Below are 12,844 nucleotides of genomic sequence, written 5' to 3'. Positions count from 1 at the left end.
AATGAAAGGAGGCACTTAAACGGAGTGGCTTGGTAGTTTAACTTCGAAACACAGATAGTGCTGTCTCCGCCCCTCTCCCATGTGACAGCTGCAGGCTGGACCAGAAAGTGACCTGAGGTTGTGTGAGTTGGGAAAGACTTCTTCAAGAACTCCTGCAGTGAGAATACAAATCTGAAGGTAAAACTTTTTGGAAATCATATAAATGCAACTGTTGGTGAATCGTGTACAATGTCTGTTCTGTTATGCAGCAAGTCTTCCGTCTTCCACCTCAGCGGTGCTGCTTCGCTAAAGTAACATGTATTTATTGGACATGCTGCCTGTTATGTTGTTACATAATATACTAGTCTCCTATTATTAGCTGTAAAAGTTTAGCCCAGATGTTGTGCAGGATTCAGCCAACCCTGTTGTATTCTGATAGTTGTCTAACGGATTTGCAAAGTGGGTAATGTTTATTATGTAGATTTTATCAAGACTAATTCGTAACTTGGTACATTCAGTAGATGTATAATCCCACTAGCCTATTATTTATAATTACTTTACATTTATTTAAATAATGCATTGTGTAGAAATGATAACAGAATTTCTTTCTAATATTGTATCCAATGAAAACAAATCTAGTGTATTACAAAAATAGATTTTCTTCAAAGAAGTTGTCCTGTTCACATAAGGAGGCCTTTGTGGGTGAGAAAGATTAAAAATTCAAATGGCTGTGTCTCATTTTAATCCAGACATGCGGGTGGCAGTGATTGGAGCTGGAGTCATCGGCCTGTCAACGGCTCAGAGCATCTACGAGCAGTTTCACTCCATCGTCAGTCCATTGACCATCGAGGTGTATGCCGACTGTTTCACTCCACTGACCACCAGCGATGGAGCTGCTGGCTTGTGGCAGCCCTATCTCTACGATAAGGGCAATGTCCAGGAGACGTAGGTGTATTAACTCTTGTTTGATTTTCCATTGTATCTGCAGAAAATGGCCGATGTTTCATTTATGCATTTTTCCTCATATTTAGGAAATGGAATAAGGAAACATTTGACTACTTGCTGAGCTGCCTCAGATCACCGGACTCCATTGAAATGGGTGTATTCCTTCAATCTGGCTACAACCTCTGCACCGAACCAGCCCCGGTGAGTAGAGCTTTGTTCTTTTAAAAAGCGCTGTCAGTCTGTCCTCAAAGATAAGATTTGACCTTGTTATGGATTTTATAACCAAGAGCAAAGGCAGTTGTAAATATAGTTAAAATGTAACCTCATATAATTTGTTCATCAATGTATCACATACCAGTACCAATCTACCATAAACACTGTAATTGGTATTCAGCCTCACTCACAGAAGAGCTTTGTTCAGCTTCTCTGCTATTGTTTTCCAAAAATAACAGAGAGGCCTCACCATGGGTCTGACTTAAGCTCATACTCAGTCCTTAATTGGGAATGTGCATTGAGACCAAACACAGCCAGAACATAAGCAATGTGATCTTTGGTTCTTTCCGATGGCAGGATCCCTCATTTAAAGATATCGTCCTGGGCTTCAGACAGCTCACAGAGCGAGAACTGCAGATGTTCCCCGGATACAGGTAGGTTTTGTTGCTGAAACAGCCACGGCAAGACACAAACATAATATTTAGTTAGTTAGTTTCTTTCATGCTTCTACATGCAACTTAAATGGTTGATATTTCTAAGCACATCATTGATGTTTACAACATTTTGATCTCATCTAACAATATATTGCATGGTTCCCAATAAAAGAAAGACATATGTTTGACTATGTCTCTTCTAACATGTGCAGTCATGGGTGGTTCAACACTGCTCTCATGCTGGAAGGTAAAACATACTTACCTTGGCTGATGGATTGGTGAGTGACTTTTTTTTGTCTCGTGAAATAAGTGATGTTCCATGTTGTATCAGGCGAATTATACCAGAAGTTTACTTAGTTAATAACAACTGTTAGCAACTACATTTCTTACACGATAAAAAAGATGAAGGGAAGTGTCTTATATCATAAATATTATATTACATTTCGTTTGTAACCTCCCCCCTATGGCTGAATCAATTCTTATCTTACATGGTCTCAGTTTAGCTCTTCTGTCCTTTTTTGGGTTTATTTTTTTCTAAATTCTGTGATAATCTTTTGTAGTGGTTCATATATATAGTAAGAAAACATTATTCCACAATGCAAAGTAAAAAGCACAGATCTGTCAGTGGTTAATAACTAAAAACTGATTTTACTATGCAGTGTGCTGGCTGGGAAAAAGGAAAGTTTGGACAGCTGCTGAATAGCAATGATGTGATTAGTGTCCTGAAATGTTTTTAAATGTTAGACATGGCACTGCATTGTGCTCAACATAAATTCCCTTTTACACTGTGTAGTGAATCGTAAATGACTGATGTTGCCATACCTGGTTCTTAATCATGAGCATTTTCAGTTAAACAGAAGTCAAAGAGTATCTTTTTTCAGCTGCTCTTAATTTACATCTAGTTTCTTATTCTTAGGTTGCAAAAAAGGGGAGTGAAATTTTATCAGAGGAAAATACAGTCTTTTAAGGAGGTTAGTGAAAGCTTTCAATATTAATGATACATATATTTTCTGTTTGATATTAGTATGTTTCATTTATAGTATTTTTTTTATACTGAGTCTGTAATATTGTAACAGTCCAAATATTGAATAGTCTCAACACTTCTCTCTTTCATGCTGCATGCTGTGTTTTTTTTATTTAGCTGGCAGAGTCTGGGGCAGACGTGGTAATAAACTGCACTGGGATGAGATCAGGAGAGCTCCAGCCGGACCCTGAGCTCAAACCTGGGCGGGGGCAGATAGTGAAGGTGAGGGCTGACGGGTTTAAATGTCTGTTTGTATAACCAGCTATAAAAGCAACATTGAAGTTGTGGTTGAACCTTGTTATTTCTTTGTTTTTCAGGTGGATGCGCCGTGGCTGAAGCATTGGATTCTCACCCACAATTTCAAAGAAGGAGTCTACAATTCACCATACATCATTCCAGGGTGACACAAAACACTCATTAGCACAGAACTTAGCAAGCCTTTCCGTTAGTGTTTGTATAATAGTAATGTGGAACCACAGTATCATACAGAGGATGCATGTAGCAGGCAAACGTTTGCAGGGGTTATACTCTGTTGTGTACTTGCTGTTTTAATCAGATTATTTGAGATTACAGTGTTTTTGTAGACAAAAGACAAAGTTGCATGTCTGTGTCTGCAGGAGTCGTCTTGTAACAGTCGGTGGGATTCTCCAGTTAGGGAACTGGAGTGAAAAGAACAACTCCACGGACCATAAGAACATCTGGGAAAACGCTTGCCAGGTCGAGCCAAGTCTCAAGGTAGGGTGACATCAAAAAGTTGTTTGTCTAGAGCTCATAAAAATAATTTCCGTGTCAACTTTAATAAATGAGTAACAGTAAGACTTCACTAGTGATAAAGTATTTAACATTTGATATATTTAGAACATTTGTTACTGACAATGAACAATACACTTTTTTGATAGCCTTTCATTTAAGAAAGATTATGTGTTGTTGTTTCTTACCTCAGCATGCCAGGATAGTCGAGGACTGGGCTGGCCTCAGGCCTGTTCGCAGCAAAGTCCGATTGGAGAGGGAGACCATACAGTCTGGAGCAGCTGCAATAGAGGTTAACAGCTCAGTTGTATTTTTTTAAAAGGAAGTTCTACAATACTTTCAATATGAATTTTTGGTTCATTCAACTTCTCAAATGTCGTGCCTCTCTTTCAGGTGATACACAACTATGGACATGGAGGGTTTGGACTCACCATTCACCGGGGCTGCGCCCAAGAGGCAGCGAGGCTCTTCGGTCAGATTGTGGAACAAAAAGGAAAAGGTCCAAAAGCTCGCTTGTAAATTTAGGTCCAGGTTCACTTCCAATTTGAATGTCAGTGCCTCGTAATCCATAAACTGTTCTTCTCTATAACTAACATTAAGCAAACAGATTTTGTATATCCTATACCTTTGGGGTTCCTGACTTAAAAACAAGTAATAATTGTAAATTGTATGTGACTCTGAAGAGCAGATTAACAGATTCACACTTAAATCCATAGAAGGATATGTTGATTTGAAGAAGTATGTCAGGTGTTCTTCTTTTTATTGGTAAATGTTCTCTTAAAATGTAACGTAAAAAAACGTCTAACTGATTAAATCACTTTTATTAATAAATAACAACATGAATACACTGCTCTTTTTGAAAGATTATTTACTTTAATATCATACACATTTACATCCAGTGCATTGACAAGAATCTGTGCACACAGACAATTAATGCAGCACTATATCTCAAACACTGTCAGGTAAAGAGTGAGCTTGTACTAGTTCCTGTAACCTTTTTGTTTAAACAAATCGTTGCACAGTGTCATTCTTACAAGTCTGTCTCCACATCACCTTTGTTACAAACAAATGCAAAGACGACAACTAAAACAGGTATTGATACATATACATTATTTACAGAAAGACAGAATGTGACATCCTGATCATGGATGTTGACATACCTGTGTAGGTCTATGTGTGCACAGCCTCAGAGTCAAGTAGAGCAAGAGACGCAGCATTTATAGATCAGGAGACCATATACTCAGGTTAATGTCATTTTTTAAAATTGTGTTACTTTGAATGATGTAAAAACTCTTTAGATTTACTTCAACATTAACTTACAATTATCTTCAAATGCAGCCCAGGACTGTGGACTTGTTCCAGTTGTGTTATATTTAGGGAATATCGTCGACTGTATGATGTCACTGATGTTATTATGCTATGGCGAAGGCTTTGGCAGATGTATTGGGTTATTGATACTAATATGGCATCATAATGATTCTTGTTTCTTTAGCAGAGAACGAACATCATCCATGTCAAAATGTGAAATGATACTAACAAAAGATAAAGAACATATTTAGCACAAGGTCTAACACAGTGTGTGCCCTTTCACTGCCTTCACACATGTAGTTTCCCCTAACCTTTGTTTTATCTAATTGTCTGTTGCTTTAATGATGTGGACGTGTACCTCACTTCAGCAATGTACATTTTATAAAGCTTGTGTAATTTAACAGACAATTTTTGTTCACAATATGCTGGTCTCTTTTATCTATGCACCTGTGCCTGGTATGCTAAAAGAAGGTTTAGAGAACGTCTCTCAAACGCAAATAGATCATTTTTAAGGCTCTTTCAAAAGAAATCGTTATCGGAAGGTGTGACTTTTTTGTCCTTTATTCACCTTAGCTTCCCTTGAATTTATTCACATATTTTCTCAACCTTGCCCTGGTGTAGGTCATTTGGTCCATCCAGTAGCCCCTTGTGCAGGTATTCAGTGGCAAAAATTGTGACAGCAATGGTAGTTGAACACTATATAATAAAACATGTTTCATGTTGCTGCCTGGCCCTTTGAAGCCACTGTAGTGCCTAAACTGAAGAGACATAACTTGGGACTGGAGATGGACAGCGAAAGCTGGTTGAGCTTTCTTTGGCCTCTCCTCGCCTCTTTTCCCTCACTGTGCTTGCCTCTCCCTGTTGTGCTCCCGCCAACAAGTCCTCAGCCCTGGGAGCCTGAGCTTGAGGGAGGGTGTTCCCCTGAGCTTTGGGAGGGGGCTCGGCCCACCATCTCCTGGCCCACCATCTCCTGTCCCCACTCGCGGTGTACGGACTCTTGTAAGCCCCGGCCTGTTGTCTCAATTGGCAGTGCACAGGAGGCGATGGCAGCTAGGAGGCAGCAGCAGCAGTACACGGACAGAGCCAGGTACACGGAAGACTCCAGCATTACCTGGGGGAGAAATGCCAGGGACATAAGCACCTTTCCTGTGTTGTGATGTGTTTAAATGATGTTGAAAAATGGTGATACCTGTGCAACAAAAGGTGTAATGAGGGCACCGACTCTGGCCATTCCACTGCTCGTTCCCAGACCTAAAGCCCTGCTCGCTGTTGGATACACCTGCAGGGTTTCAGAAAAGAATAATTAGGCTGCGCTGATGCTCCATTCACCCCGTTATTGATTTGCTCTGAGCTCCACTAAAAATGTTTGCATTCTGCACAATGCAATCTAAAGAAACTGCACTCTGGTGAGATAGCTTACCTCTGGAGTGTACACATATGCAGCTTGAAATCCTCCGCGATGAAAGCTCTGGCGATGAATATCAACACTGTCATGGATGTTCTGCAACACAGGAACCAATAATGCTGAATAAGAGGTGTATCCACATATTTTGTTTAACATTCTCCTCAGTATCCCGCTTACCTCCCAACACAGCCGTAGAGCGGAATGATGCACATAGAGAAGACGAAGAAACACAACGCCATGGTCTTCCTCCTTCCCAATCGATCGATGGCCCATAATGTCACCAGAAGTCCTTTGGGACAATGCAAAACATCAGGTGTGTAAAATATAATATGCTGGCTTGCACATTTTACAGTGCAGTAATTATACAGATTATGCTACCTGTTACTATGACATTTTGAAATGTCTTTGCAGGAGTAGCAGAGAAACTTCAGATGTTAATGCTAATGGCATGCCAGGGCCCCTGGCAAACCTGAATTATTAACGCTTTGCAAAAGTGTCCTCTATAGAATAAGCTCTATTAACATTATATTTATGATGATTTACTCAGTGCCCTGAAATCCCCTGGAGTAATTTAGTTACAGGTGTAATAAAACTAGCATTATTATGACGATCTTTATAATAGCAAGAAATGATGTAGCCATAGATACATCCAGTATACAACACACAAACAAAACAAAACAACAATATACAATAATTATTACGTTTCAAAATGATCATACAAAACATATTTCGTGTGGTTGATGTGTATGCTTAACTTATACATTTGAATCTCTTTTCTTTTTTTTATAATAAACTGAATTTGTGAAGACACAAGGATAAACTGATGTTTACCTGGGAATTCAGATAAGGTTGTCCACAACAGGTCTTTGTAGTCGTCAGAGTTCAGATATTTACACTCCAAGTTGCATCCAAGCTCCCTCCTGTTACCTTTGGTCACTAGATGGAGGTATAAAACAGCAGAATACAGTATGGTACACACCCAGCTCTGTATCAATGTGTGACTTTGCAAAAAGAATATGTAGACTTTCACCATGGCAGACATTTTGGTAGATTAGCATCCTTGTATCTAATATCATTAACAATGGATCTGTTTCACTGTGTGTCAGCCGTCTTTAGTTTGATCCGTTACACCAGAGCCAAGAATAAAACACAGACTCAGAATATTACAAAAACATAGATCATATTAAAATAAAGAAGTAATTCATAATAGTAATCATTTACAATGTATGTAGTTGTAAATATTAACTTATTCCTCATTACCTCAAACATTTATATAATGTGTTACTTGTTTATGCCTGACACAAGGCACTATTTATTTTCTTAATGTTGAATAAAAAGCTATACATTTATCTCCTGAGGGAAGATGTTCAACACAAGTCACTGAATTGCCAAAGCTCTATTATCAAGGAAGAAAATTCACATACAGTATGTGTATGCGCTCTTGAGTGTGTGTGTGTGTGTGTGTGTGTGTGTGTGTGTGTGTGTGTGTGTGTGTGTGTGTGTGTGTGTGTGTATGTGAGAGTGTGAAAGTGTGGGTGTTGAAGCAATGACTCACTTCCACATGCACCTCCCTCCTGAAAAAGCTCTGTAGTGAGCAGCACCAGCCCGTAGTAAGAAAAGGCATTTGCAAACCTAAGAAGACAGAGACGCAGGGTGAAGGTGGTTTATATGTCACACTAATACATCTTGGCACTTGGAGAACATTAACATTTTGGCGAGGATGAAAGGAAAGAAAATCATTGAGTAATGACTCATTCACTCTATTTACCAAATAAACCACAGCAGAATTGTGGTCCAGCGAAAGTGCGGTGAAAATAAGTCTTGAATCTTTCCACGTTCCTCCTAGTGAATAGAGGAGACCAAACAAACATTAGTAGGTATACATGAATATTATCCAGATAATTGTTTTTTTTTGTAATTTGTTCTGCAGGAACTGACTTTCACCTGTCTGGCAGCGACAAGTTTCCCCAAGGGCATCGGTACTCCGTTCTCTGCAGCGATGCGCTTCAACGTGGACAGAGCTTTTTCATGATTCCCTGTCAGCATGTCGTACCGAGCACTCTCAGGTAGCCACTGATCACACAACACCGATAAGCAGAAGTGTCAGTTGATAGGGCTTTAACTTGTTCACCTTACATATTGCAGAATGTCTGGAGACAAGATAACAGCATACTCACACAACACAACATGGAAAAGATGAAGAGAGGAATGGTTGAAAGTCCGAGTAGCCAACGCCAGCCCAGAGTGGGCATCACCAGGATGGCTAGGAGGACCTCAAACACAGTGCCCAGGGCCCAAAAGATCTGCAAGGCAAAGGCAGAATTATATCAAATCCCTCTCGAAACACAACTTACTTCAGTGCTATGTATGGTATTTCTGTGTGTATGTACCATTAACATATGGCTAGGCAGATGAAAGATGACAGACAGACAGACAGACAGACAGATAGACAGACAGACAGACAGACAGACAGACAGACAGACAGACAGACAGACGGACAGACAGACAGACAGACAGACAGACAGACAGACAGACAGACAGACAGACAGACAAGTTCAAGTTCAAGTTCAAGTTACTTTATTTATACCCAGAGGTAGATTTACAGACAGACAGACAGACAGACAGACAGACAGACAGACAGACAGACAGACAGACAGACAGACAGACAGACAGACAGACAGACACAGACAGACAGACAGACAGACAGACAGACAGACAGACAGACAGACAGACAGACAGACAGACAGACAGACAGACAGACAGACAGACAGACAGACAGACAGACAGACAGATAATGCTAAGTTTAGTCCTCATACCTCAATCAGCAAGATGCATGTGGCTCTGGACCTCATAGGCAGAAACTCAGAATACAGTGTCACCCTTATAAGGAGGGAAATTTCACAGTCAACTTAAACACACATCATTTATAATTCAGTGACATTTTTAGGGAGATGAATGAGGGTTACTAACGACTGTGGGGCTCCTCCGATGCCAAAGCCCACCAGTGCACGGAGGACGAGGATCCAGCCATAAACTGGTGCAAATGCACTCAGTACGCCATAGAACATGGTCCACAGCACACTCAGCGTCAGACCCTGTGTGTTCATACAATCAAAAGATAACAAGCTGCTGAATAAATTAGGGTGTCAGTGTCTGATATGATCACTTTTTTTTATTTAGAAAACCCAAATGCTAATCTTATTATGAACTAAATAAAGTTTGTCTCACAGGAAACAGAATTTGAAATCTTCTCTGTCAAAGATTTAATGAGAACTTACTGTTTTTCTGCCGTATTTGTCAGATATGTTTCCCCAAAGAGAGGAACTGAGCATCATCCCAATGAACACTGCCTGCATCAAGAAAAGAGTAATGTCAATGGGACTGCAGTATCTTAAACGAGCATTAACTATAATGTCACTACACATAGCTGATATAATGCACATCCTGGCATGCACATTTTCAAACCTCCCCTGTTTGCTTAATGTAATACTTAGAAAAGTAAATATGCTTTTGATGGTCATTAAAATCCAAATATTAGATGTCATAAGATCTTATGACATCAGACCTTCTACTTTTTCACAAGGTTGTCACTGTTCAATACAAGCTCTTGAAACATCCCTAAGCACTTAGCCAATAACTATCAGGACAGTCATAGCACTGCAGGCAAAAGCACTTTACAAACATTAGAGCCATTACCGATGTAAGAAGTGCCACCTCGAGGCTGGGCAGCCTCCATTCACAGTGCAGCTGAGGGGCTAAGATGCTGAGGATCATCATCTCCATAGCATCGGCCATCTGAGTGAACACCAAACAACCCAGAGACACATGATATCTAATAACATACAAAAACATAAACAGCAAGTGATCGTGTATTTGCAAAGAGCAGGTCTCACCCAGGCCAGACCAGTGAGGATGGAGAGCTTCCATTGAAATGTCCCAAAGCCGATGGCCTCTACGGCATCTTCCACCATGAATGTGTCTGGGGGAATGAAGACGTATTTAAAGCAGTATTCCAGAAATCAGCATAAATGATCTCCTCTGTAAGAGACTGAACCTGAGTTTGAGTAAATTGGATGATGAAATGTAATAATGTGGTTTCTTGGAAACATAGTAAGGTCTGTGACATCATACGTCTGAATGATCAAACAATTTGTTGCTTCTGATGTCACTTTGGAAACAGATCTAAAAAGCAATTTATTGTCTTAAATCATGCTGGGATTTTTTGGCAAAAAAATAACATCTGATCCCACTCACATCATCCCCCCAGATTTCCAGCTCTTAACTTCTGGTAGGAGATTCAGGGTTCCTAAAAGCAGGCTTCACCTGTACAAACAGTCATTCCTACCAATGTCCATTGAGCTTTTCAACAAACAATCGTAATGTAAAACTTGAAATGTCAGCAATTGGGCTTGTGCAATAGGGCATCAGTGTCAGTATGTTGTATGTGCATACGTATAGTGCAAACTCAAAGTCATGTGTGAATATCCTATTTTCTTTTATCATGTTATATGTTTATTTATTATTTATGATTTTATCTTTTGTGGAACTGCAGGACGGAGTCGAAAACACATTTCCTTTACGAGGACAATGAAGTGTATGGTATGGTACCCTATCATATGGTATCCTATTGTTAGTATGGTATCGTATATGATATTACACTGAATGGTACGGTATGGTACGCCACGGTACGGTATCGTATCTTGAAGTCAGACTGTACCATCAGTTGGATTGGCAAACTCCCGAGGAACCGGAGCTCCGTCTGTAAGAGCCACAGACTCCAGATCAGTCTGCTCTGCAATCCTGACAATCTGTTCTCTGTTCTCCCCATCGTCCTCGGAGCGTGTGCTCTCACCTGTGCGACGGAAGCGGACAACACTACAAAAAGAAAGTAAACGCATAGGATATTTAACATCTCTTCAATATGCCTGATCGGGGGAGTTTAAGAAGTTGAGCGCCAGGGCAAAGCTGAGTGCAGATGTGAGTTGGAGGCTGTTGCCTAGGTGATATGCGGTTTTCTGGCTGTGATTTTGTGAATGGGTGGTAACATCATCCTATTGGGGAACCGTGTCAGGCCAACTGAGAGCTCTGTGCACTTTACTGCTCAGCACTCAGATATGCATGTTGTTTATAGCGTATAATCTTCTTCCGTATGCAGATAATTGATGGTTCATTAAGGATGAAACACTATACAAGAACTGTGGTAGTGGCAGTGAGGTCTTAATCACTGTAATTGCATGACATAGACTACTGAAAATGGGGAGTGACTGATGCAGAGGAGTTCGTGAAATGTCCAGAAATGTCTGTCTTGTACTGTAAACCACTGTAATTTGTATTGTTAAGTTATTTACAATGAAATACAAGTGATATTTAACTCCTTGAAAATATGTATTGTCTTTCTTTTGTTGTGCTTCTACCAAATCCATAATTGTAATGGTTTGTTTAACAAACAACTACATTAAAACATCTGTTTTTCAATGATTTTATGTTAGTTTTTGTGAGAAGACTATACCTCGTTGAAATGTGCCTCATGACGGCCAGCCTTAGGCTAAATGAAGGCTCGAGCAGAGAAATAAATCACGTAAGGTACTGAGTCATGACAGTAAACACAATTACTAAATTAATTAAGTTCAAACCGAAACCTGAATCAGCATAGTATTAATACACAAAAAAACAAATAGTATTCTTAAGGAAATGCGGCTGTAAACAAACTGCACCGCCAGCTGCGTGTGAACATGCTAAGTTGTTTTAATTAATTTTTTTAAAGCATTTCTATTATAACTGCATACATATTTGTGATGAATGATTGCTGCTTTTACGGAATGTGAAGCTATTTGTGGTCCAGCAAGCTAATCAAATCCAACACAGACGTCGCGAGGCTGTCAGAGGGCGACTCGTCCGCCAAACATGCTGTCACGGTGGTAAATGGACTGAATAAAAAGCAAACAAAGGCACCACTGCTTTTCTGATTGAAGTATTACTCACGGTAGCTGTCTCAGTTGGAACAGATCATCGTCCATTTTGATGTTTACTGGTTGACAGGCTCATCGCCGTTTACATTATCACGACGAGCTGCGATGATTTCAGCACCGAGGAGAGCTACCTGCTCCGGGAGTCCGCCGCAGCCAATGGGAGTCCGCCCTTTGCGACTCACAGCGAGACACACAGGAAGGGGGGGAAGTGGATAGGATGATGAGCCCAAGAGGATCTGACAGTTCTTTATTCAAGAAAATATGTGAACAGCATATATTTTCTATACAAGAAAGTTAACATCACATATATTTTTTTAAATAATTAAAATAGAAATGACATTAAAAAGCCATAATAAAATGAACTCCTCTTACTGCGAATGTTATGTAAAAGTTGTAATATCTTCTTTATAAAAGGCAAGTTTTGTCGTTAAAGGAAAAAGTTTATTCTCCGGATGTTGTTTTTGTTTATGTTTAAGCACTACAAACAGTATTGAGAAATCACTACAAAAATAATTAGAATAACTCCAGAAATATCTTGCCAAACCTTCCTTAAGTGAAAGATAATAACAAAACAAACAAACAAAAAAAACACTTTGAATTATGGTTGTATTTAATTAAACTTTTTGTTTTGCAACTGCATTACAGCACTCATTTGGATGTTGTTTTGGACTTATGTTTTTGTTTATTTTCTAACAGTATTAAGAAATCACTACACAATTATTAGAATAACTCCAGAAATATCTTGCCAACGCTTCGTTGAAAAAAGGAGCAAAACTAAAGAATAGACTAGGTCATGAAACCATCAACCTCAACATAT

General features: G+C 39.6%; 2 protein-coding genes across 2 annotated transcripts; one reads left to right on the top strand and one right to left on the bottom strand.

The window, feature by feature from the left end:
• Positions 1-27: 27 nt before the first annotated feature.
• On the top strand, positions 28-4,192 carry LOC134874220 (D-amino-acid oxidase-like). The gene is made up of 11 exons (XM_063898274.1): positions 28-177; positions 729-924; positions 1,011-1,125; positions 1,495-1,571; positions 1,784-1,849; positions 2,488-2,542; positions 2,713-2,817; positions 2,913-2,995; positions 3,213-3,330; positions 3,539-3,637; positions 3,739-4,192. The coding sequence occupies exons 2-11, from the start codon at positions 731-733 to the stop codon at positions 3,862-3,864; spliced, it is 1,038 nt and encodes a 345-aa protein (XP_063754344.1). The 5' UTR covers positions 28-177; positions 729-730; the 3' UTR covers positions 3,865-4,192.
• A 6-nt stretch (positions 4,193-4,198) lies between these two features.
• svopa (SV2 related protein a) lies at positions 4,199-12,237 on the bottom strand. The gene is given in 17 exon segments (XM_063898273.1): positions 4,199-5,764; positions 5,843-5,932; positions 6,074-6,111; positions 6,114-6,154; positions 6,236-6,347; positions 6,890-6,994; positions 7,614-7,690; positions 7,827-7,900; positions 8,003-8,131; positions 8,236-8,361; positions 8,875-8,938; positions 9,029-9,153; positions 9,337-9,408; positions 9,755-9,853; positions 9,952-10,037; positions 10,776-10,933; positions 12,041-12,237. Coding segments are annotated over 17 exon segments (1,659 nt in total). The 5' UTR covers positions 12,076-12,237; the 3' UTR covers positions 4,199-5,536.
• Between the last annotated feature and the right edge of the window lie 607 nt (positions 12,238-12,844).

The sequence above is a fragment of the Eleginops maclovinus genome, chromosome 12 (genome assembly GCF_036324505.1).
Source record: "Eleginops maclovinus isolate JMC-PN-2008 ecotype Puerto Natales chromosome 12, JC_Emac_rtc_rv5, whole genome shotgun sequence".
Classification (NCBI taxonomy): domain Eukaryota; kingdom Metazoa; phylum Chordata; class Actinopteri; order Perciformes; family Eleginopidae; genus Eleginops; species Eleginops maclovinus.
This window is presented reverse-complemented; position numbering and strand designations above follow the sequence as displayed.